The sequence below is a fragment of the Electrona antarctica genome, assembly GCF_951216825.1.
Source record: "Electrona antarctica genome assembly, chromosome: 9".
Classification (NCBI taxonomy): Eukaryota; Metazoa; Chordata; class Actinopteri; order Myctophiformes; family Myctophidae; genus Electrona; species Electrona antarctica.
Genome location: NC_136790.1, coordinates 55,964,266 through 55,989,124, shown reverse-complemented (window position 1 = coordinate 55,989,124; position 24,859 = coordinate 55,964,266). Strand labels below are relative to the sequence as shown.

Sequence of the window (24,859 nt, the reverse complement as noted above, 5' to 3'; positions counted from 1 at the left end):
AATAACGCCGGATTAATCTGCTTCATTTAATATATACTTTATATGGATTCATATCAAAGGGCTGAGAGTGAGTGATGAGCACGGAATTGTGTGTGCGTGTGTGTGTGTGTGTGTGTGTGTGTGTGTGCGCGCGTTGCGTTCTGAGGTGAGGAGGTTGTTTTGATAACCAACAGACCAACATGCTGAAGACAGAGGACACAGAATGCAGTGACGGTGAGACTATTAAACACATTCACGGTTTAATTCAATACTTCTCTCATTTCACAAATATATAAACATTGATTGATTGAAGTGTGTATCAATAGTTTGCAGAATTACAGTACATTTCAAACACAAAACTCGATACAAAGACTGTTAACTGTGAGTGGACGACCCAATAAAACATTACACTTGTTTACAAGAGGGTCCACCTTGTTCAATTCATCAAAACGTTTAGAGACGTACAAATACACACTTCTATTTAGCCAAAGAACAGAACAGGAATTCATCATAAAACAAATCTCTGACTGTGACAGACATGTGATGACATGTATGATGAATTCCTGTTCTGTTCTTTGTCTATAAAGTGTCTATTTGTACGTCTCTAAATGTTTTGATGAATTGAACATGGTGGGCCCTCTTGTAAACAAGTGTAATGCTTAATTGGTCGTCCACACAGTTTGCCTTTGTATTGAGTTTGTGCTTGAAATGTACTGTAATTCTGCAAACTGTTAATAAATATTTCAATCAATCAATCAATGTAGCTGCTTATTGCTGTGGTTCCAACTTCCAAACGTTTTCATGTCAAGGACCCCCAGATTGACACTCATTAGCCCCACGGACCCCCATTTGAAGAGATAATGCCAGGGACCCCCATAAGAGAAGATTTGTACGGCTCAAGCAGTGATTCTCAACCAGTTTAATTTCAAGGACCCCCAGTTTGACATGCATTAGTAGTCCAATTTATAGTGTAAAATCAATGTTAATTTAACTCCCGAGAGTATACACATGGAACCAAATGGACCCTAACGGGTACAGAGAACCATAAGGGTTCATTTGGTTCCAAACTATCATTTAGCTGCATTGGAACCCCCTGGAACTCCCTCAAGGACCACTGCTGTACTGTACACACGTGTGTGTGTGTGTGTGTGTGTGTGTGTGTGTGTGTGTCATATCATATTTGGGGGTCGTTCAGGTGAAAAGGTTCTTGACAGTCAGGCTATATTAACAAAATTAACATTTAAGATCTGAGACCAGATTCTACAGAATGTTTCTATATTAGTGGTCTTAAAGTTTTTCATTATAAGGACCCACAGAATTATATGTATTTTGCCACAGACCACCCCCCCCCCCCCCTCCCATCTGGAAATATGTTATTCCAGGGACCACCAGTTAGCAAAGATTTAGTTAATAGCGTTATCTATGAAAGAATATAATGTATTGAAGGATTTGCTCCACATTTGCTCCAATTGTTTAAAAAAAAATAGCAGCTACGAGCTTGTAGAGCTATTTTTCAACAGCTAAAGTTTAAAATAATGCTTGAAGTGTTACAGTTAAAACAAGTTAAGACAGCAGTCACTGTACTCCAGAGTACAGTGGAGTCATGTGTACAGTCATGACTTCCCTGTGGCTTGTTGACACTGTCAACATGACACCTGAACACCTGTCTGTCTGTCCTGAACACCTGTCTGTTTGTCTGTCTGTCTGTCCTGAACACCTGTCTGTCTGTCTGTCTGTCTGTCTGTCCTGAACAACTGTCTGTCTGTCTGTCTGTCTGTCTGTCTGTCTAATCAAAATCTGGTCTGACTGGGTCACACTAAAGCACCCCCCCCCTCCTCTCTCTCTCTCTCTCTCTCTCTGTCTCTCTCTCTCTCTCTCTCTCTAGGTTCTGTGATTCCGTTGAGATGTGGTTCTCAAACTGTGGTGTGTGTGATCAGTGGGGGTCCGCCCTACAACACCACACACACGCCAGGTACACACGCACGCACGCACGCACTCACGGGGGGGGGGGGGGGGGGGTCCGGTCCTGGGCCTGGTCCGGAGCAGGCTAAGTCCACAGCATTAGTTTCCATGGGAACTAGTGTGGCATTGCTTTCATGAAACTGAATTAAGCCTCAACATATCCAGGTTAACTGGCCAAATTAATCTGGCAAGATTAACCAGTTTTCATGAAACCGGTTTATCGCTGATCCAGGCTATAATAAACCCCTGTTGGTGTTTTAAGCATTATGTTACACTTTAGCTATTGATCTGCTGTTTTAGAAAAATATTGAAAATGTGGCGCAAATCTTTGAATATATATTCTTTCAGAGCGAACGTTTTTAACTCAAATCTTTAATTCGGGGGGGGGGGGGGGGGGGGGGCTGGAACAACATATTTTCAGATGGGGGTAGGCGGGCCAATTACATTCTGGGGGTCCTTGACATAAAATAGTTTGAGAACCACTGATATAGAAACAGGGTTTTTTTCAGAAAACTGTCATGATTTTAGAATACATTTAGTAGAATCTGGTCTCAGTCCATAAATGGGTTAAATTATTGCGATTAGACGATTGTGTAATAATTACTATTTACTTCCTGGTACGATTGAGGTCATGGCCATAGCCTCCGTCGCTAACTACTAGCCAATCAAAATGTGCCGCATCGTTTCCCCTCCCCTGTCCTGCAGCCACATTGGTCAACACCACGGACGTCCACGGCCTGAACCTGCCCGGCGACAAGGAGTGGTCCAACTACAACTTCTGGGTGGGGCTTAGCCTGGCCATACTGTCGGCCTTCCTGATTGGAGGGAGCGTCATTCTCAAGAAGAAAGCCCTCCTCCGATTGGCCGCCTCCAACGGACAGACCAGAGCAAGTGGGTGGAGTCTTAATTACTGACCTTTTTTGTAAGCGTTACATTTAGGGATGGAGCTCGTTAAGTTTTATTGATAACGAGCACCGTATCGATCAGGCTTATCGAGCCGGGTTCTTATCGAGGTGGGTTCTTATCGAGGTGGGTTCTTATCGAGCATTTTCTATTATTTTGTGGAAAGACGGGAGACAATAACATTCTGAACAGAACCAGTATCTTTTACTAGAGCCTTCAAATACAGCACGTTTCTAACAGACATGAAGGCAATTGACCTTTTTTACTTTTGGAAAATAATATTGAAGAAACTGTTAACTGGTTAATATGTGCGCCGTCACTTCAAAAGCGTCATTTTGTTTACCCGGACAGCGTTGGTTGGCAGGTATCGATACATTCATTCATTCATTCATTCATTCAAACCTTTATTTATTCTCGAGAGACATCGAGGTTTCCCTCATTTGCAGTGTCATCGAGATACAGTACAACATAATACAACATTTTCGAAGCAATAAACAAAAACAACAAAACAGAACAGCAACATTTCCTGATTTTGATCTAATACATGTTTAAAAACAGTTGCAGACACCTGCGGGGTAAGTCTGCAATCAAAGTTCAAATTTAAATTGACCGTATGTTATGGGAGAACAGATCTTTAATTTAAGCTGTAGGTCATTCCACGTGGTGTTTGGAGCACTAAAACAAAAGGATGTTTTCCCCAGTTCTGTGTTTACATGCGGAACCTTTAGTGTGAGCCATGTCATGGACCGCTATGCTCCATAACAGGCTCAATAAGCCCAAAGCTTATTGATACCGCGTACTCAATAAGCCCAAAGCTTATTGATACCGGGTACTCGATAAGCCCAAAGCTTATTGATACCGGGTACTCGATAAGCCCAAAGCTTATTGATAACGGGTACTCGATAAGCCCAAAGCTTATTGATAACGGGTACTCGATAAGCCCAAAGCTTATTGATACCGGGTACTCGATAAGCCCAAAGTTTATTGATACCGGGTACTCGATAAGCCCAAAGCTTATTGATACCGGGTACTCGATAATCCCAAAGCTTATTGATACCGGGTACTCGATAAGCCCAAAGCTTATTGATACCGGGTACTCGATAAACCCAAAGTTTATTGATACCGGGTACTCGATAATCCCAAAGCTTATTGATACCGGGTACTCGATAAGCCCAAAGCTTATTGATAACGGGTACTCAATAAGCTTGTTATCTGATTTCTTTCAGGTAGGCCTACCGGGTTTGGAGCTCCATCTCTACTCGTACTCTGTCTTTACAGACAGGTCCTTATTTTAACCCATTTAGACCTGAGGCTGATTTTTTTTTAAAAAGGCTTCTAAATCCTAACAGTTTTCTGTGTCAGCGGTGCTCAACCCTTTTCATGTCAAGGACCCCCAAAATTATCTGTATTTGGACCCCCATCTGAAAATATGTAGTTCCAGGGACTACACTCACGGTGAAAGAATATATTCAAAGATAAAAGATTTACACTACATGTTTGTAGTTGTGAACTTTATTGAAACATTCTCTCTGCACCTCTCTGGTAACGGTCGACTCCCCACTTTAGTCCATTAGAGAGAGTGAGTGTGTGTGTGTGTGTGTGTGTGTGTGTGTGTGTGTGCGTGCGTGCGTGCGTGCGTGTGTGCGCAGTGCCACCCGATCCCGAGAGCCTAGTTCTAGGTTTTTAGGTTGTATTTACCAAGGGTTGTCTGAACAATGCACCTCCGCCCTGATTACACTCATTGTGTTGCACACACACACACACACACACACACACACACACACACACACACACACACACACACACACACACACACACACACACACACACACACACACACACACACAGACAGAGCTCCGGTTTCATATTCACACCAGTTTTAACTGGAGCTGAACAATAGCTCTTATAACTACTGTAGTCTGCCCACAATAAGAGCCTCTGTGTAGATTTAACTTTTAGGAGCCTTTTAATTAACCCCAGACCACTAAACCCAACTCCTGTCACTAAAAGCAGAGTAGGCCTATATTTAAATTTTATCCGATGCAGTGTTGAATCCGTCGACTAAAACTATGACAAAATTTTTTCGTCGACTACCTTTTTTCACTGATGAAAACGATCAACAAATAAAAACTAAACTAAATTAAAATAACTAAAATAAAGTAGACTAAAATGTTAGGAAGGGACTAGTGGACAAGAGATCCAGTATAAGTCATTTTACACTTGGTTGCATGCTGGAAATAGCAGATCTACAAGCTCACAACGCTATTTGTAGTGTAAAATCCGCTATTACGACGACGACATGGCCCGAAATAGTTTGAGAACCATCGATATAGAAACAGTTTTCTTTTTTTTAAAGAAAACTGTCATGATTTTAGAAGATATTTGTAGAATCGACAACGGGTCTAAATGATAACATTTGTGTCCTTGTATGCTCTTGTGTGTGTGCATGTGTGTGCGTGCGTGCGTGCGTGCGTGTGTGTGTGTGTGTGCGTGTGTGTGTGTGTGTGTGTGGTGTGTGTGTGTGTGTTCTCCAGGTGATGGTGGTCATGGCTACCTCAAAGACTGGCTGTGGTGGGCCGGCCTCCTAACCAGTAAGGACCGCATATTGTGGACTTTATTTTCTGTTCGACAGTTTTTGGTTAAAATTTGTGTTAAATAGCTCTATATTGTTAGCTCAGTAATCATTGCTATAGTGTGTGTTCAGTAACAGTGTTAAATAGCTCTATATTGTGACGGTAATCATTGCTATAGAGTGTGTGTTCAGTAACAGTGTTAAATAGCTGTATATTCTCTCTCTCTCTCTCTCTCTCTCTCTCTCCCCCCCCCCCCCCCTCCAGTGGGTCTGGGGGAGGGGTCTAACTTTGCAGCCTACATGTTTGCTGCAGCCACGGTGGTGACCCCCCTGGGAGCTCTGAGTGTCCTGATCAGGTACGACACTTTGAAACAAAAAAAAAAAGTCTTCTAAATTCTGACAGTTTTCTGTAAAACCTCATGTTTCTGTGTCAGTTGGTGCTCAAACTATTCCATGTCAAGGACCCTCAGAATGATCTGTTTTTGGCCGCGGGCCCCCTTCGGAAAATGTGTTGTTCCAGGGAGGGATCCCCCCGGAAGCAGAGGTTTGAGTTGAAAACGTTCACTGTGAAAGAATATATGTTCAAAGATTTGCTCCACCTTTTCACAATTAAAAAAAAATAGCAAATCTACAAGCTCGTAGCGCGGCACCGAGTGCCGCGCTACGAGCTTGTAGATCTGCTATTTTTCAATAGCTAAAGTATAACATGATGCTTAAAACACCAAAAGGGGCTCCCGTCCTGAATGGGTTAACGCTCCTAATCTGACTGGATATTACGTGGTCGGACATCTGGCCGATCGATCGCGTCATTTTCAAATGATCGTAAATCGGGGCCGATCCTCCTTTCAACGCTGTGTAGCAACTAGCAACTAGCAAGCACAGGAACGTTTTGTTTTTTGTTTTTTTACACAAATCTCGAATCCTTGGATTTATATTGTTGCGTGCCAATAAACAAGACATTGTGTCGACTGTGACTATGACATCATAAACAAATTCACTGATTTGTTTGTCCGCCACACCTGTGTGCCGGTGTCTCTCTCGGTCTCTCTCTCTCTCTCTCTCTCTCTCTCTGACCACATTCAAAACCATATGCAGGTTATTAGGAGTGGTGGAAAGTAACTAAGTACATTTAATACTGTACTACAATATATAGTATATACTGTAATTATATTAAATATTAAATATATAGTATATACTGTAATTACATTAAATATTAAATATATATTATATACTGTAATTACATTCATGAATCCACTGTCAGCATTGAGGAATTTGTTTTATAGGGGTTTAGATGTCCATCCATCGATCCATCCATCCATCTTCAACCGCTTATCCGTAGTCGGGTCGCGGGGGCAAGAGCTCCACCAGAGTGCTCCAGACTTCCCTCTGCATAGCAACATTAGTGACTTCCTCCTGGGGGATCCCGAGACGTTCCAAGGCCAGTGAGTCGATGTGTTTCCTCCAACTGCGCCTTGGTCTGCCCCGGGGTCTCCTCCCAGTGGGACGTGCATCGAGGACCTCCCTAGGGAGACGCCCGAGAGGCATCCTAACCAGATGCCCGAACCACCTCAGCTGACTCCTTTCCAGGCGAAGGAGCAGCGGTTCTACTCCGAGTCTCTCTCGTGTGACTGAACTTCTCACCCTATCTCTAAGGGAGATGCCACCCACCCGTCGAAGAAAACTAATTTCGGCCGCTTGTATTCGCGACCTTATTCTTTCGGTCATGACCCATCCTACTGTGTATAAGGCAAAAATGTCTAAATGTCATTATGCTTCAAGTATCGTGTGATGTGTCAAAATAGGGGGTTTTCATGATTCTGAATACATTCCAAGCATTAGTTTTGCACAAAAAACACACTTTGGGCTAAAAACGGCCAACGCCGTCATCGCAAATGTGCTGAGGTCATCACATCTTGGGCACATTTGGGCAAGTGCAAGTTTGGGCAAGGGTTGAAAACCCACTGTCTAAGCCAGTGGCTCCCAAAGTGGGGTCCGGGGACCCCCAGGGGTCCTCGATGGAGTTCCAGGGGGGGTCCCCAGCTAAATGATAGTTTGGAACAAAATGTACTCTTATGGGTTTGTAACTCAGAGAGTGTAACTCTGAGAGTGTACACATGGAACCCAATGGACCGTTATTGATTTTACAATATAAATTGGGGGTCCCAGAAATAGAAATGCCATTAAATGGGGCTCCGTAGACTACTATGCATGTAAAAAACTGGTGGTCCTTGAAATTGCTAGAGCCATAAAAATCTTCTCTTATGGGTGGTCCTGGCATATCTTTTCAAATTGGGGTCCGCAGGGCTAATTAGTGTTAATTTGGGGGTCCTTGACATGAAAAAGATGGGGAACCACTGGTCTAAACAGCATAATGTACTGTGTGCCCCCCCCCCCCCCCCCCCCCCCCTCAACACCACACAGTGCAGTTCTGTCCTCCTACCTGTTGGGGGAGACACTGAACCTCCTGGGGAAGCTGGGCTGCCTGCTGTGCATTCTGGGTAGCACGCTGATGGTCATCCACGCGCCCGAGGAAGAGGAAGTGACATCACTGGAGCAGATGACCCACATGCTGCTTGAACCGGGTAAGAGGAAGTGACATCATTCACAACGCACACGCTTTGGACGCGATTGGCCAGTGCACTTGTGTCAGGGCGAGCTGTGATTGGCCCGGTAGCCACTTTGCTTTTTTTTTTTTTTTGAGGGGCGCTAGCCCCTCCTATATTCAGCTATTGGTGTAGAGTTAAATTCCCATTGACAATGAATGGAGAATTTTACGTCATTTATGTGTCCGATAGTCTCTCGAGAACAGATTCTGAGCTGCGCTACTGAATCTGTCAGCAGGGTCATTCAGAACGTGTATACATTGCCTGCCCAGTGCCTCCCCAGTGTCTCCCCAGTGCCTCCCCAGACAAACACACGGCTGTAAAGGCCAAAGCCATCATAAACAGACTGAGGGAAAAGAAGCACTAAATGCCAAACAACAACAATATTTGCTCGGACAGGACACAGGACACACAGGGATAGTCAAATCACAACTGCTCAGATTCCATAGGATTTGCACGCAAGGAAGTGATTTCAAAATAGCCTGTAAAACGCTATTTAATGCTCTCAGACTACGAGGTTACACCAGGACATTCCTTTGGAAAGCTCACAATACCATCTTAGATGGAATGCGGGATCAAGGCCCAAAATTGGCCCTGGTAACCAGTTATTCAACACAGAGCAGACTAACCAACAACAGATTAAAAAGGAATTTTGAGAACCGAACAGATGATCTTCTAAAGGAATATAAAATTATATCGGCCTACAGAAAAAACAAAAAATAAAGACTATCTGGTACACAGCAAGCTAAAAGGAATCAACACACCAGCACGCCAGAGACCAGAATACTTCAAAACCCAAACAAATAGTTAAAAATAGAACAACAAAACGTGTGCTGGAGATTAAACAACAGATAACAGCCAGCACCAGCAACTGTATTTATTTAATCACATGTGAAAAATGTGGCTTACAATATGTCGGAGAAACGAGTAAAACAATAGCTGCAAGGCTGAGACAACACAGATACAATATTAACAATGCAAAAAAGACAACTATAAGGATTGTTTAACATTTATTTATTTATTTATTATTGTTGTTGTCCAAAACCTGTACCTTTTGTTTTAAATAGTTTTATGTTAAGTATAAAGTAAGGTATTCTTCTAGGGCCTCTATTGGTTCTACTGAGTAAAGACCCGCCCTCGATTTGGTTGCAGCCAATAGCAGTCGTTTATGTATTTTCTTCTCATTATTATTGTTTTAACCCAGGTGGGGTTCGAACCCACAACCTTCCACATGAAAGGCGTATGCTCTAACCGCTACACTAGGGCGGCCCCTCAAAGAGGAATTTGAATTTGGCAAAAAAAAAAAAAGTGTCTTCAAAATGTGTCAGTAGAAACCACAGGGCTCTCTTCGTCCACGTGTCTTACAATCTGTGGACACAACTTGTTGATTGCTGCCCCTTTTCTTTCTTTTTTAGTAGCCTCTTTTTTAACTTTTCTGTGTCCTCTTGTTTATTGGCTGTTGGTTGTCATGGCTCCCAGTTCCCACCTGATGTTGTGTGGGAGTTCAAACTGATCCAGACCGTACTGAATAACTGCCAGCTTGCATAAGGTCTTCAGACTAGGACTCAAGTCTTAAGACATACAGATCATCATCGACTGTGTCGTATGTTCTATGTCCTCCAAAGAGGATGATACGATCTCCCACCATGCAACAGAATACCATGTGACCCCATATTGTGTAAGGAGTTCTTAAACATGGAACATTCCCTTTGGACTCAACCTTCTTCCAGGTGAAGGTGGATGGACTGAATTTCCACAGATCATTGAAGTCCTGGTTATTGTTCCTGCCACCAAATATGTACAGCTCTCCATTGTAGGAAAAGGCTGAATGACTGTAGCGTCTTTCTGGAAGAGGCTGTGCAGAAGGAGTGTTCATCCATTGGCTGGTCTCTGTGTTGTAGTACTGACCCCCCCAGCTCCCAAATACAAACAACTCAGCGCAGAGTCGAGTCGAGACAGAGACCAGATGTGTTTTCTTCTAATTTGATCGGTACAGAAAACACGACGTCCTTCTGTGATGTCATCATCACATGTGATCAACTTGATGAAAGGCGCCCCTCACTTCACACCGGTGTGATTTTTTTATCTCGTGGCTTTCTGAAATTACGTCACGTGGCGGCCAAGTCTATGGACTTTTAATTAATTAAAGTTGTGTTTATTCTCAAAATTACAGAGTAATCAAACTCATTTTCAGTGTCGTCGAGTAATACAATATCATATAGAAAAAAACATCACAATACATCAGAAGATATAGCCTAAACATGTGAGTTACAGGTTTACAAAAAGATAAGACACATTTCAAAACGATCTAAAAACAGTTTACAGGGCTTGACATTAAGGCTGCATTACATGTTTACTTGTCCGTTGGACAAGTGACTCTTGGTTTCGCTTTTTCTGTGACGCTCAACCAACAATATTGTCTGGCTTTCCTAATCATCACCTTTCCAATATTGTTAATAGTCCTAGAATGTCTGTAATCTTACATACATTTCATGTATTCTAAATACCAAATACAGCATCAGTCCTATCAGAGCAGTTAATACAGCCATATATCAGTCCTATCAGAGCAGTTAATACAGTCATATATCAGTCCTATCAGAGCAGTTAATACAGCCACATATCAGTCCTATCAGAGCAGTTAATACAGCCACATATCAGTCCTATCCGAGTCTGGCAGAAAACATATGTTATGTAAAATATCGCCACTTGTACATGAGGAAAAGCTAGACTGAAAATATAAAAACTTCCTCCAACAGTCGAGGTTTGGGAAGCACAAACATTATGGCGCACACAATTGACAGGTGTGTTGTGATTGGTGTTGGGTAATTGATCACACAACCTATTCTGTGTGCCTCATACATTTGTGCTTCCTAAAGTTTTGATATGTTCAGTCCTGCACTCATTCTGGGCTCCTCGCCGGAGAGAATGTCGTCCGTGTGCAGCTCAGAGTTCAGGGCTCAGAGTCCCACTTCAGAAAAGATGAGATGCATTCAGGACAATCTCCAAGCATGGCTTCATACAAGAACAGGTGCCGATGCAGTTCTGGTCTCTCTGTCAGGGAGGACCATCATCATGTTGTGGTACGTCCCAGACCAATAGCCCCCAAATACAAACATCTTTTCCCCGATGATGGTAGCAGAGTGACATGCTGAAGCAGGTGGAGGAGTTCCTCTGGTATTAATTAAAGTCCAGACAATTGTGGTGGTGTCCAACTTGTAGATGTCATTAGTGTATCTATACCCAGTCCATCCTCCATGAATAAACATGACCTTCCCAACGACACAGGCTGAGTGGCCATACCTCTGAGTGGCCAACAGCCCCAGAAACCTTGGGTGTGAGCATTCTGTGGTCGTCAACATCAAATGCATAAAGCACCTTGCTGTAGTTCCGTGTGCCAGTAACTCCCCCCAGATGTAGATGAAAGGGTCAATCAGCACAGCTGTACGGCTGGTACGCATGGGGCGAACCTCAAGGGGGCGTTGTCCTCTTCCAGGTGTCTCTGGGGGCAAATCGATCCAGCATAAAGACTCTGTGTTGAAGACATGCACTTCAGTCTGACGCTTAGACTTGATAAAGTATCCTCTAAAGCAGTACACTTTGTGGTCCACTGCTACAGCAGCATCATACGGTGTCTCTGGAAGCCCTATTAGGTGCACCGACCAACGAAGCATTTCACACAGTAGTTTATAGGTTTCTCCCTGTAAAAGAATGCAGTCCTGAACACCTTGAATGAATGACTTGAAGGAATGCAGTCCTACTGTGTGGGTCAGCACTTATATAGGTTAGCGGGCCTACGTGTGACACACCAACTTGGCCTACATGATGTCACATGTAGGCCAAGTTGGTGTGTCGTAGATGACTGAAGTCATAGACCATACATGGGCAGCCTTCACTTAATGCGGCCCGCAGGTTCATATCGGAATACTGATATATTATTGATTTCAAATTCCATAACATGCAAACATGACCCGCTTTAATTACTTCAGTCTATATTAGTAGCTTAACAGATTCGGTGCTCAGAACGAGTATAGTCGTTCTAAGGCCTTTTATATCGATATAAGAAGGCCTTGCTATTTTCCATTTTTGAGGTGCGCCTCCTATACACAGGTTTAATGTTTGTCTTTAGTTCAAAGTTTGTTTAGTAAACGCATTGACAATGAAGGGAAAATGTATGTCGTAATGTGTCGTTTACGTCATATTGTCTCTTTATTGTTAATGGCATTTAATGTTTGTGTTGTCACCGTTTGTTTTACATCACCATTTCAGGAAATGAAAAATATAATTTTTTCAGGAAATTAAGAAAAGCTTATATTTTTAAAACAAAGCAATACAGCCTCATCAAAGTTGGTGTTGTAACTTTATATATTGTCAATTACTTCCGTGAGAGGGGGAGAGGTGGTGGAGTTAGTTGCTTTAGCAGACATTTTGAGGGTCCAATGGAGTTGTCCAAAGCACTTTTTACTACTTTCCATTGGTTCAATATTTTCGAAACAACACAGACATAAAGGGTGTTCAATAGCACTGATTTATGAAACAACACACAGACGTAAAGGGTGTTCAATAGCACTGATTTATGAAACAACACACAGACGTAAAGGGTGTTCAATAGCACTGCTTCATGAAACAACACACAGACGTAAAGGGTGTTCAATAGCACTGATCTATGAAACAACACACAGACGTAAAGGGTGTTCAATAGCACTGATTTATGAAACAACACACAGACGTAAAGGGTGTTCAATAGCACTGATTTATGAAACAACACACAGACGTAAAAGGTGTTCAATAGCACTGATTTATGAAACAATACATAGACGTAAAGGATGTTCAATAGCACTGATTTATGAAACAACACACAGATGTAAAGGGCGTTCAATAGCACTGATTTATGAAACAACACACAGACGTAAAGGGTGTTCAATAGCATTGATTTATGAAACAACACACAGACGTAAAGGGTGTTCAATAGCACTGATTTCTGAAACAACACAGTCGTAAAGGGTGTTCAATAGCACTGATTTATGAAACAACACACAGACATAAAGGGTGTTCAATAGCACTGATTTATGAAACAACTCACAGACGTAAAGGGTGTTCAATAGCACTGATTTATGAAACAACACACAGACGTAAAGGGTGTTCAATAGCACTGATTTATGAAACAACACACAGACGTACAGGGTGTTCAATAGCACTGATTTATGAAACAACACACAGACGTAAAGGGTGTTCAATAGCACTGATTTATGAAACAACACACAGACGTAAAGGGTGTTCAATAGCACTGATTTATGAAAGAACACAGAGACGTAAAGGGTGTTCAATAGCACTGATTTATGAAAGAACACAGACGTAAAGGGTGTTCAATAGCACTGATTTATGAAACAACACACAGACGTAAAGGGTGTTCAATAGCACTGATTTATGAAACAACACACAGACGTAAAGGGTGTTCAATAGCACTGATTTATGAAACAACACACAGACGTAAAGGGTGTTCAATAGCACTGATTTATGAAACGACACACAGACGTAAAGGGTGTTCAATAGCACTGATTTATGAAACCACACACAGACGTAAAGGGTGTTCAATAGCACTGATTTATGAAACAACACACAGACATAAAGGGTGTTCAATAGCACTGATTTATGAAACAACACACAGACGTAAAGGGTGTTCAATAGCACTGATTTATGAAACAACACACAGACGTAAAGGGTGTTCAATAGCACTGATTTATGAAACAACACACAGACGTAAAGGGTGTTCAATAGCACTGATTTATGAAACGACACACAGACGTAAAGGGTGTTCAATAGCACTGATTTATGAAACAACACACAGACGTAAAGGGTGTTCAATAGCACTGATTTATGAAACAACACACAGACGTAAACGGTGTTCAATAGCACTGATTTATGAAACAACACACGGACGTAAAGGGTGATTTATGCAAGAAAAAAAATCAAAAACCTCAAAAATTGAGTTCCCGACGATTATGGAGTTCTGTGTCAGGCATGCCCAAATATGGAGTGTTGTGATATTAGAACAGGCCAGCTCTATGCCCATGTATGGAGTTCTGTGTCAGGTATGCCCAGATATGGAGTGTTGTGATGTCAGAACAGGCCAGCCCTATGCCCATGTATGGAGTTCTGTGTCAGGCATGCCCAAATATGGAGTCTATGCAGATATCAGAACATACCTGTGATGTCAGAACAGGCCAGCTCCATATATGGACCCTGGGCAGGGAACCCCTTTTGGTGTTTTAAGCAATATGTCATACTTTAAAGCTATTGAAAAATAGCAGATCTACAAGATGTGGCTCAAATCTTTGAATATATATTCTTTCAGAGTGAACGTTTTTAACTCAAATCCTTGACATTGAGAAAGACTGACACAGAAAACATTGTTTTTTCATCGGCCTCAGGTCTAAATGGGTTAATTCTTTCTCTGCTAAGTGCAAGATATTTCGCACTTTCCCTCTACACTTGTTGTCTGCCAAGTACGAGATATCTACTTACATAAAGCTTCACACCAAATATTAAAACGGTTTCCCAAAAATCTACTTTTAACATTGGGCCGGTTGCTAGGCAATGCCTTTGTCACCCCCAGCACCAGGATCTTTTGTGCACGGCCCCCATAGAGCAGACGGACGGACGGACGGAAAATATATGCATTTGCACTAGTGAGGACCTATTATTATAAAGATAGGTTTGTCCATCCGTCTGCAGGGTTCCTGGTGTACGCCAGCCTCCTCCTCCTCTGCTGTGCGGTGCTCATACTGTGTGTGTGTGTGTGTGTGTGTGTGTGTGTGTGTGTGTGTGTGTGTGTGTGTGTGTGTGTGTGTGTGTGTGTGTGTGTGTGTGTGTGTGTGTGTGTGTGTGTGTGTGTGTGTGTGTGTGTGTGTGTGTGTGTGCGCGTGTGCGTGTAGGGTTCCTGGTGTACGCCAGTCTCCTCCTCCTCTCCTGTGCGGTCCTCGTTCTCTTCGTGTCTCCTCGGTTCGGAGGATCCAACATCCTGGTCTACGTCGGGATCTGCTCTCTGCTGGGAGCCTTCACCGTGTCGTCCGCCAAGGGCCTGGGCATCGCCATACACACAGGTACAGTACAGTAGAGTACAGTACCAGGGCCTGGGCATCGCCATACACACAGGTACAGTACAGTACAGGGCCTGGGCATCGCCATACACACAGGTACAGTACAGTACAGGGCCTGGCCATTCACACAGGTAAAGTCCACTGCACCTTCAACCGCTTATCCGTGGTCGGGTCGCGGGGGCAACAGCTCCACCAGAGAGCTCCAGACTTCCCTCTCCTCCAGAGCAACATTAGTGTATATAACTGAATTATTATCCCCCAAAACAAGGTAAAGACCTTCTTAAAGTTCCTACAACGAAATGAAGAACTAAAGGCGATAGAGCGTTTGCGTTCGTAGCCCCTACCTTATGGAATTAACTACCCCTTTCCCTGAGGAGGGTCAGAATCTGTCCATACCTTCAAAAAGCTGCTAAAAACTTTGTATTTATCGTACAGCACCTTGTGACATTTGTTTTGAAAGGCGCTTTATACTGTGAATACAATGTACCTTACCTTACCTAGTGACTTCCTCCTGGGGGATCCCGAGACGTTCCAAGGCCAGTGAGTCCACGTGTTTCCTCCATCTGGTCCTTGGTCTGCCCCGGGGTCTCCTCCCAGTGGAGATATAATCAATCTGGTCCTTGGTCTGCCCCGGGGGTCTCCTCCCAGTGGAGATATAATCCATCTGGTCCTTGGTCTGCCCCGGGGTCTCCTCCCAGTGGAGATATAATCTATATCTCTATAGTGTTTAAGCATTTATCAGACACTCTTATCCTCCCAAGTGACTTAAAGAATAAGCAGAAAAATCATTAATAACTTGGTTTTGTGTGGTCTCTCTCTCTCTCTCTCTCTCTCTCTGTGTCTCTCTATGTCTCTCTCCCAGTGGTGTCAGACAGCTCAGTGATTGGTCGTCCTCTCACATGGATCCTGCTGCTCACGCTCATCGCCTCCATAGTGACACAGGTGTGTGATGTGAACCGTTTAATCCATATACGAACGTGCCGACCGTTTGTTTACCTTTTAGCATTGCTCCGGGTAGTTTAGACCTCCTCCTTCACCAGCAGCGATGCGATTTCTAAAGCTCCGTTGAGCCTCCATTATAACTCGATTTTCAAAGCGCCGCATCTCCAAAGGTTAGAGAGCTGTCCATGGTAGCTGGTTGTACTGCTAGCTAAAGGCTGTGGGCTAATGTAGCTGGTTGTACTCCTAGCTAAAGGCTGTGGGCTAATGTAGCTGGTTGTTCTGCTAGCTAAAGGCTGTGGGCTAATGTAGCTGGTTGTACTGCTAGCTAAAGGCTGTGGGCTAATGTAGCTGGTTGTACTGCTAGCTAAAGGCTGTGGGCTAATGTAGCTGGTTGTTCTGCTAGCTAAAGGCTGTGGGTTAATGTAGCTGGTTGTACTGCTAGCTAAAGGCTGTGGGCTAATGTAGCTGGTTGTACTGCTAGCTAAAGGCTGTGGGTTAATGTACCTGGTTGTACTGCTAGCTAAAGGCTGTGGGTTAATGTAGCTGGTTGTTCTGCTAGCTAAAGGCTGTGGGTTAATGTACCTGGTTGTACTGCTAGCTAAAGGCTGTGGGCTAATGTAGCTGGTTGTACTGCTAGCTAAAGACTGTGGGCTAATGTAGCTGGTTGTACTGCTAGCTAAAGGCTGTGGGCTAATGTAGCTGGTTGTACTGCTAGCTAAAGGCTGTGGGCTAATGTAGCTGGTTGTACTGCTAGCTAAAGGCTGTGGGCTAATGCCAGTGGTGGTGTTCCCTTTCCGGAGGCCCCCACCTTCCTGTTTAACCCGGAAGGACAACAAGCTCCGCATAGTGGGCCTGGACGGGCGGCAATGCTATAGCAATACCAGCATGCTAACACTCTGGGCAGCAAGATGACTAGTAAGAGTGCACATGTTAACGGCGGTGGCTCAGGGGTAGAGTGGCTGGATGGTAACCGCAAGGTTGCCTGTTCGAACCTGGGCTCCCCCAGAGTTAGTGTCGAAGTGTCCTTGAGCAAGACACTGAACCCCAAATTGCTCCCGATGTGCTGGCTAGTGCCTTGCATGGTTTCTGCCGCCATCGGTGTATGAATGTGTGTGTGAATGGGTGAATTGATGCACAATCTATGTAAAGCTCCTTGGATAAAGGCGCTATATAAATGCACCATTTACCATTTACCATTTAACAAGAATCAACAGGAAGAAATAATCATATGTGTCTGTCTGTCTCGCTTGGTCTCACATTGTGATGGTCTCTCTCTCTCTCTCTATGTCTCTCTCTCATTCCTACACATATAGGTCCACTACCTGAACAAGGCTCTTGACACCTTCAACACCCTGCTGGTGTATCCGGTGTACTACGTGTGTTTCACGTCGGTCGTGCTGCTCACGTCTGTGGTGCTGTTCCAGGTGAGAATGAATGAATGAATGGATGTCTGTGGTGCTGTTCCAGGTGAGAATGAATGAATGAATGAATGTCTGTTGTGCTGTTCCAGGTTAGATTGCATTATGTTATACTTTAAATTGGATTTTTCATTATAGTTTAGTTTTAGGTAGTTTTGACTTATTTTTTTCGAATTTAGTTAGTTTTAGTTCGTGTTCAGAGTGGGTCGTGTTCAGAGAGCTAGTTAATTTTTATTTTTGTGACGCTTAGTTTTAGTTTTTGTGAGGACCTATTATATGAAGTTGAAAAGTGGCAAAGTGATACTTTAATGAACATGTTTTTTTGCAGGTTAGTTTTATTCAATTCAAATTCAATTTCATTAAAGTGTCAAATCACAACAAGTTGTCTCGAGACACTTTACATGTAGAGCGACAAAGCTCTGTCGGTGTTTGCAAACAGAGCAAGCAGTGGTAACGAAAAACTCCCCCTTTGGAAGAAACGTTTTAGTTAATTATTATAATTGTTCAGTTTAGTTTTAGTAATTGTTTCCAGGAGTGGCGCTCCATGGCGGGTCGTTAGTTTAGGTTAATTATTATAATTGTTTTAGTTTAGTTTTAGTTAATTATTATAATTGTCTCCAGGAGTGGCGCTCCATGGCGGGTCGTTAGTTTAGGTTAATTATTATAATTGTTTTAGTTTAGTTTTAGTTAATTATTATAATTGTTTCCAGGAGTGGCGCTCCATGGCGGGTCGTTAGTTTAGGTTAATTATTATAATTGTTTTAGTTTAGTTTTAGTTAATTATTATAATTGTCTCCAGGAGTGGCGCTCCATGGCGGGTCGTTAGTTTAGGTTAATTATTATAATTGTTTTAGTTTAGTTTTAGTTAATTATTATAATTGTCTCCAGGAGTGGCGCTCCATGGCGGGTCGTTAGTTTAGGTTAATTATTATAATTGTTTTAGTTTAGTTTTAGTTAATTATTATAATTGTCTCCAGGAGTGGCGCTCCATGGCGGGTTGTTAGTTTAGGTTAATTATTATAATTGTTTTAGTTTAGTTTTAGTTAATTATTATAATTGTTTCCAGGAGTGGCGCTCCATGGCGGGTCGGGACGTGGTCGGAGCGCTCGCCAGCTTCCTGGTCATCATTGTGGGCGTGGCCATGCTGCACCTCTTCAAAGAGCTGCAGGTAATTAATGATGATGATGATGTCATGAGGGTGGGCGTGGCCTCCGTACAGGCCCCAATTCATTTAACAATGGAACTCAGTGACTCTTAAATGGATCGGGACATTAAAAATGCATTTTTTTGTCTTTTAGGTTGTCTAAGCTCAATTTCACAAAAAAAAAAGTTTAACATTCAGTGGATTTTCTGTGGTCTTTCTTTGTGTATTCTGAAGCCCTTTGAGCTGCAATGAAAACGGGCAAAACAAGTGAAAACAGTGACATCTGCTGGCAGATTCCTGTGTCATAATATGGGATTTGTCTTACCTCAGTCCACAGGAAAATCAGAGCACTGGTTTGAGCCAGAAAACCCCAGACCAGAGAAAACCCCAGACCAGAGCCATAGAGTAAGACAGAGTTACGCAAACTCTGTTCACCTCATGGGGCTTCAGTCCAATGGAGGCTCTCCTACATAGACTTCTGGTTCACTTCATGGGGCTTCAGTCCAATGGAGGCTCTTCTACATAGACTTCTATTGGTTCACTTCATGGGGCTTCAGTCCAATGGAGGCTCTCCTACATAGACTTCTATTGGTTCACTTCATGGGGCTTCAGTCCAATGGAGGCTCCTCTACATAGACTTCTATTGGTTCACTTCATGGGGCTTCAGTCCAATAGAGGCTCCTCTACATAGACTTCTATTGGTCACTTCATGGTAGCCTGGTTAATAAACCAGACCGAATCAGCCGTTGGCAAAAAGAAATTGCCTACCAGCGGATTACGGTCTGGCGAGGCTCAGTAGCACGCCTCTTTCCTACAACCGAGAACAGGTCGGACCAATCGGGACACGGTATGCAATATGGGCGGGCTTTGGTACAGTGACGTTCAATGCTTGAGACTTTTGAATGACAGTAGCTCTGACCAATTGCGTCAAAGAGAAAATGTTTGAACCCGCCCCCCGGGAAATGAAATCCAAGTGGAGCCAGCCCAGACTAATATACCGTGACAGTGTTGTGTGATATTAGTCTGGCTTATTAGCCAGGCTAACTTCATGGGGCTTCAGTCCAATGGAGGCTCTCCTACATAGACTTCTATTGGTTCACTTCATGGGGCTTCAGTCCAATGGAGGCTCTTGTAGTAATTATTAGGCTGATTATGATGTCAATTAGCCAGAAATTAAATGTAACCCTGACTCGCCAGCGAATCAAACACACATTCAATTCCTATCTACTTGCATCTCATTAACGTCCACTGAAGACGTGAGTCAATTAGCCTGTCAATATATATATAGTTTCCACTCGGAATGAAGCGATTTGAAACTATGCACATACTGTGTATCTTATCATAAAAACGTCTATCTGAAGACGTGAGTTCTTGAAACCGGTATGAATAAATACTGGTTACAGTTCCCCTCAATGTAAAAACAAATCAAATACACACAGACGGAATCAAAGAATAATCCGGAGATTTGTTTAGATTGTACCAGCAAAATGAGATATTTATTATATCGAAATACTGTTTACAAAGTACTTGCACCTGGTCGTGTGCAATCATTCATTCAAAATAATAACATAGCAGAGCGGGCGCGTCACGGTTAATTCAATTTGGACATGAGCCATAAGGATTTAACCATGCACGTTGAAAAGTTATTATTTGATAGACTGTGGTAGTTACTCCTGGCTAGTTCGCACATGAGTTGTGCGAAATAGCCAAGGGCAAACGTTATAAAGTCCAGTCTTACTCAAGCAACAATTTCAACTATAGCTCCGTTCAATTTACAAGCACAATGCAAACATAGAAAGTAGTTTTAGAAAGAAGACATAAGAGGGAAAAATAATGATCTTCTCGCGAGGAGAGGCTCTATGGTTGGCGTCACTTTAAGATTGAAATGACAAAACTAAATCAAAAGGTAGCTCACCCTATAATTAGTTCTGAACACTATTTGTATCAAACGAATGTCGTTCTGGGAGCTCGAATGTCTCAATACATCTTTGACCCACCTCTTTGATGATAAAACCTCAACGGCGCTCGGAAACTGGATACCAGGGTAAAGTTGACAAATTAGTTTCCAGCGCTGCACGCGAGTGTATCTTTACTCGTCCTTCTTTAGTTAAAGTATAAAGTATAAAAGTCGATCAATTTGTTTCATATGGAAACCCACAAGTGGTTAGCAAAACGGGACTCGCTCCAAGTCCTGATGTGGTTTCCACGGCAGTGCAGTTGTAAGAGCCCACCGGCTGATGTGAGGCAGCCGGCGTCCCGGGTAGAAAGAAGCACCAAATGAGCACAGTGTCTTGGGTGACACTTCGTTATATTGGAAAGGTCTCAAACTAAATTAGGCGTTGTCCTTTGTCTTACCCAAATCTAGTTTGAACTAGTTTTTGTTGGGGATTTAGCAGAATTGCTTTAACAGTTTTTATGGCACACAGGAAGAGGGGAAAACGCTGTCCTGTGCACCTATCACTCTTTCCTTATCGCTGGCCCAATCTCTAAGCCCTCTCCTCTTTCAAGTGTTAGTACACAGATGTGCGCGCACACACACACACACACACGTGCGCACCAACGCACACACATTTCCTCTCATTTGACGGACATGTTCACTCTGGTCTCAACGCAGTGGTTAGAACATGGATAAAACAAAGAGGAGAAACAGTAATGGACAGGTGTCCTACACATTCATTTATAGCGTGGGTGTTTGCAGCCCAGAATCGTTTAAGGCAGGCGCATGTCAGTGTGTCTGCGTGTTGTAATTTTCCACGCAGGTCTGTTTGCGTGTTGATTGGCGTGGCGACACAGAGTCTGTTTCTTGGTTGAACGGTTTGTTGCGTGCCAGCCTATCTCCTGCTTAAGCACTTAAAAAGGCAAAAGGGGTCGCTGGGAGGTTGACGTCGTCCTGATTGCTTAGTCAGTGTAAACATCAAACTGGTGTGTGTGGTGAACCAGTGAGTTAGTGCCAAGAGGGATGTCACCCTCCCCCTGTTGCTTTGTTTCTCTCAATTTTACTCACTCAAGAGGAACCGGCTTGGGGGGGGGGGGGGGGGGGGGGGTGTTGCATTGGTACACATTGGCATAATGTTAAATTCAATTTCTTGGTCCCCCCAAGACTACACTCTCCTACATAGACTTCTATTGGTTCACTTCATGGGGCTTCAGTCCAATGGAGGCTCTCCTACATAGACTTCTATTGGTCACTTCATGGGGCTTCAGTCCAATGGAGGCTCTCCTACATAGACTTCTATTGGTCACTTCATGGGGCTTCAGTCCAATGGAGGCTCTCCTACATAGACTTCTATTGGTCACTTCATGGGGCTTCAGTCCAATGGAGGCTCTCCTACATAGACTTCTATTGAAAGGGGATAACCGGAAGTATTGAATGGGGACAAGCGGAAGTTTACTGAATGCATTGCAGTCTATGGGCTCACCGCGTGAGTACATGAACCATGTGACCACAGGCTGTTTTCTGACCCCTCAATGTTGCAACTCTTCTATTAGATGGCTCTGGCCCAGACCACAGAAAACCCACTGAACTCTGTAGCCTACAAACAGCTAGTGTTTTATATGTTGGGATGATATTGAATTTTGTTTATTTCATGTTTTATGAATTGAATACATATAATAGGGCCCGAATGGAAACAAGACAACAAGGACTTTTTTTTGGTGCCATTCCTTTTAGACCAAGTGTTTGATTGATTGATTGATTGATTGATTGGCTCGCAGGTGACCATGTACCAGCTGACCAATCAGCTGAGTCAGCCGGTGAAGAGGGAGGGGCCAACAGAGGAAGGAGGCGGGACCGGGGCTATAGGAGGAGGAGGCGGAGTTGCTGAAGGTTTGATTTGATAGATTTATTTTTCAACCACATCAAGGACCTCCAAATCGACACTTATCACCCCGTGGACCCCCATTAGAATGTTTACGGCTCTAGCAGTGATTCTCAACCCGTTTAATTTCAAGGACCCCCAGTTTGACATGCATTAGTCTACGGACCCCCATTTAATGGCATTTATATCTCTGGGAACCCCCAATTTATATTGTAAAATCAATGTTAATTTAACTCTGAGAGTGTACAAATGGAACCAGACCCATAAGGGTCCATTTGGTTCCAAACTATCATTTAACTGGGGACCCCCTGGAACTCCCTCAGTCATCTTTGCTCCTGGGGGGGTCTCTGGAACAACATATTTTCAGATGGGTGTCGGCGGCCAAATACAGATAATTCTGGGGGTCCTTGACATGAAAAAGGTTGAGCACCAACCACTGACAGGTTTTTCAGAAAACTGAGAACTTAGAAGACTTTTTTTTTAAATCGGCCTCAGGTCGAAATGGGTTCATAGCTCATAGCTCATAGTTACTTTCAGAGATTAAATACAATGAATGAGTGATGAGTTCTGTGTAATGGACTGTTCTATGTTTAACAAGGAGGTGTTGGAGAAGATGGAGGAAGAGGAGGAGGAGGAAGAGGGAGTAAAAGAGAAGATAAAGACGGACTGATTGACAACATCGTGATGGAGAGTCTTCCTCCCATGAGGGAGGACGGACCCAGAGTCTTCATCATCAGCTAGCAGAAGACTCAATACTAAGTAGATTTAGTGAAAGACGGAGCGGAGCGCCCCCCAGTGGAATAGTAAGAGAGTGGCCACACTATAGCGTTGACTCCCATTGTAATGCAGCAGTGCTCATTCTATCTCAATGGGATAGTTCCAATGTTTGGAACTATAGCCCATAGCACCCTGCTTTGTCTCAATGGGATAGTTCCAATGTTTGGAACTATAGCCCATAGCACCCTGCTTTGTCTCAATGGGATAGTTCCAATGTTTGGAACTATAGCCCATAGCACCCCGCTTTGTCTCAATGGGATAGTTCCAATGTTTGCAACTATAGCCCATAGCACCCCGCTTTGCCTCAATTGGATAGTTCCAATGTTTGCAACTATAGCCCATAGCACCCTGCTTTGTCTCAATGGGATAGTTCCAATGTTTGGAACTATAGCCCATAGCACTCCGCTTTGTCTCAATGGGATAGTTCCAATGTTTGGAACTATAGCCCATAGGCACCCCGCTTTGTCTCAATGGGATAGTTCCAATGTTTGGAACTATAGCCCATAGGCACCCGCTTTGTCTCAATGGGATAGTTCCAATGTTTGGAACTATAGCCCATAGGCACCCCCCGCTTTGCGGCGAGATCAAAGCGTGTCGCCACTCTCTTACTATTCCACTCGGGGAGCACCGTGAACACAACATTTGTTGCACAACATTCGATGTTGCTCAACAGTGGGACGTCATCGAAAATGAATCATCCTGTGTTAGACGTCCCCCTGCTGTCCAGTCGCTAGTAGTGGTAGATTTAATCATACCTTTTGGATTAAATAACCCCGGGCAATGAATGTGTTAATGGGGTTTAATGTTTGTGTTAGGGACAAGATGACGTACATTTCCTAATCAATCTGATTGGTTGAAACGATCATCTAGACGTGCTTAAACGAGCATGATGGAATGAGCAGAAGGATGAAGAGATGAAATGAAACGAGATACTAACGGAGGAGGTGTGGCTTCCATGAGATCTAAAGGTGTGTCAGATAGGTCTACTTTATTTCTATACATTCAGCCAATTACTTTTTACCCCCTTTTTTCCCTCCCCAATTGAATCATTGTGCCATTTCATTGGTTCCTCAATGACATCATCAAAATTACCTCAGAGATCCACGGTGAAGCCACGCCCCTCATTATTGTGGTCTTGTAGATCCAGGGTGAAGCCACACCCCTCATTATTGTGGTCTTGTAGATCCAGGGTGAAGCCACGCCCCTCATTATAGGCCTATCTCACAGAATTTCCACGCCCCCTTTCGGAGCTAGTTTTTTACATTAGGAAATGTACTTAGATTCTCCAGAGAAAAAAAACGTGTAAATGCTAATGTTAAATGACACCACTAGCTACCGGAAGGGGGCGTGGAAAAGGTGGCTGTGAGATAGGCCTATTGTGGTCTTGTAGATCTGTCTCAGAGAATCTGCTCAAATCCTCCCGATAGGTTTGTTTGTTTTTATGATAAATAATTGTTATTGTCTATTTGCTGACGGCTCTGCCCTGTGAGACGGACAGACTGCACTGTAACTGACTCTAGTTCTGTTCTGTCTTTAATTGAGTATTTCCAATGTCCAGTACTTTCACTTCTACTCCACTACATCTCGGAGCCAAAACTTGTACTTTTACTTTGGTTAGTAGTTACTTTGGAGATTTTAAAGAAT

The 24,859-nt window shown here is 43.3% G+C and overlaps 1 protein-coding gene across 1 annotated transcript; it reads left to right on the top strand.

Annotated features, from left to right (window-relative positions):
* Window positions 1-23,179, top strand: nipal4 (NIPA like domain containing 4; the record flags this gene model as incomplete). The annotated part of the gene is made up of 12 exons (XM_079510823.1): window positions 1-213; window positions 1,865-1,951; window positions 2,647-2,832; window positions 5,379-5,435; window positions 5,682-5,772; window positions 7,838-7,998; window positions 14,952-15,119; window positions 15,979-16,058; window positions 17,372-17,482; window positions 18,543-18,644; window positions 22,335-22,446; window positions 23,040-23,179. The coding sequence occupies exons 1-12, from the start codon at window positions 180-182 to the stop codon at window positions 23,177-23,179; spliced, it is 1,329 nt and encodes a 442-aa protein (XP_079366949.1). The 5' UTR covers window positions 1-179.
* Window positions 23,180-24,859: the final 1,680 nt, after the last annotated feature.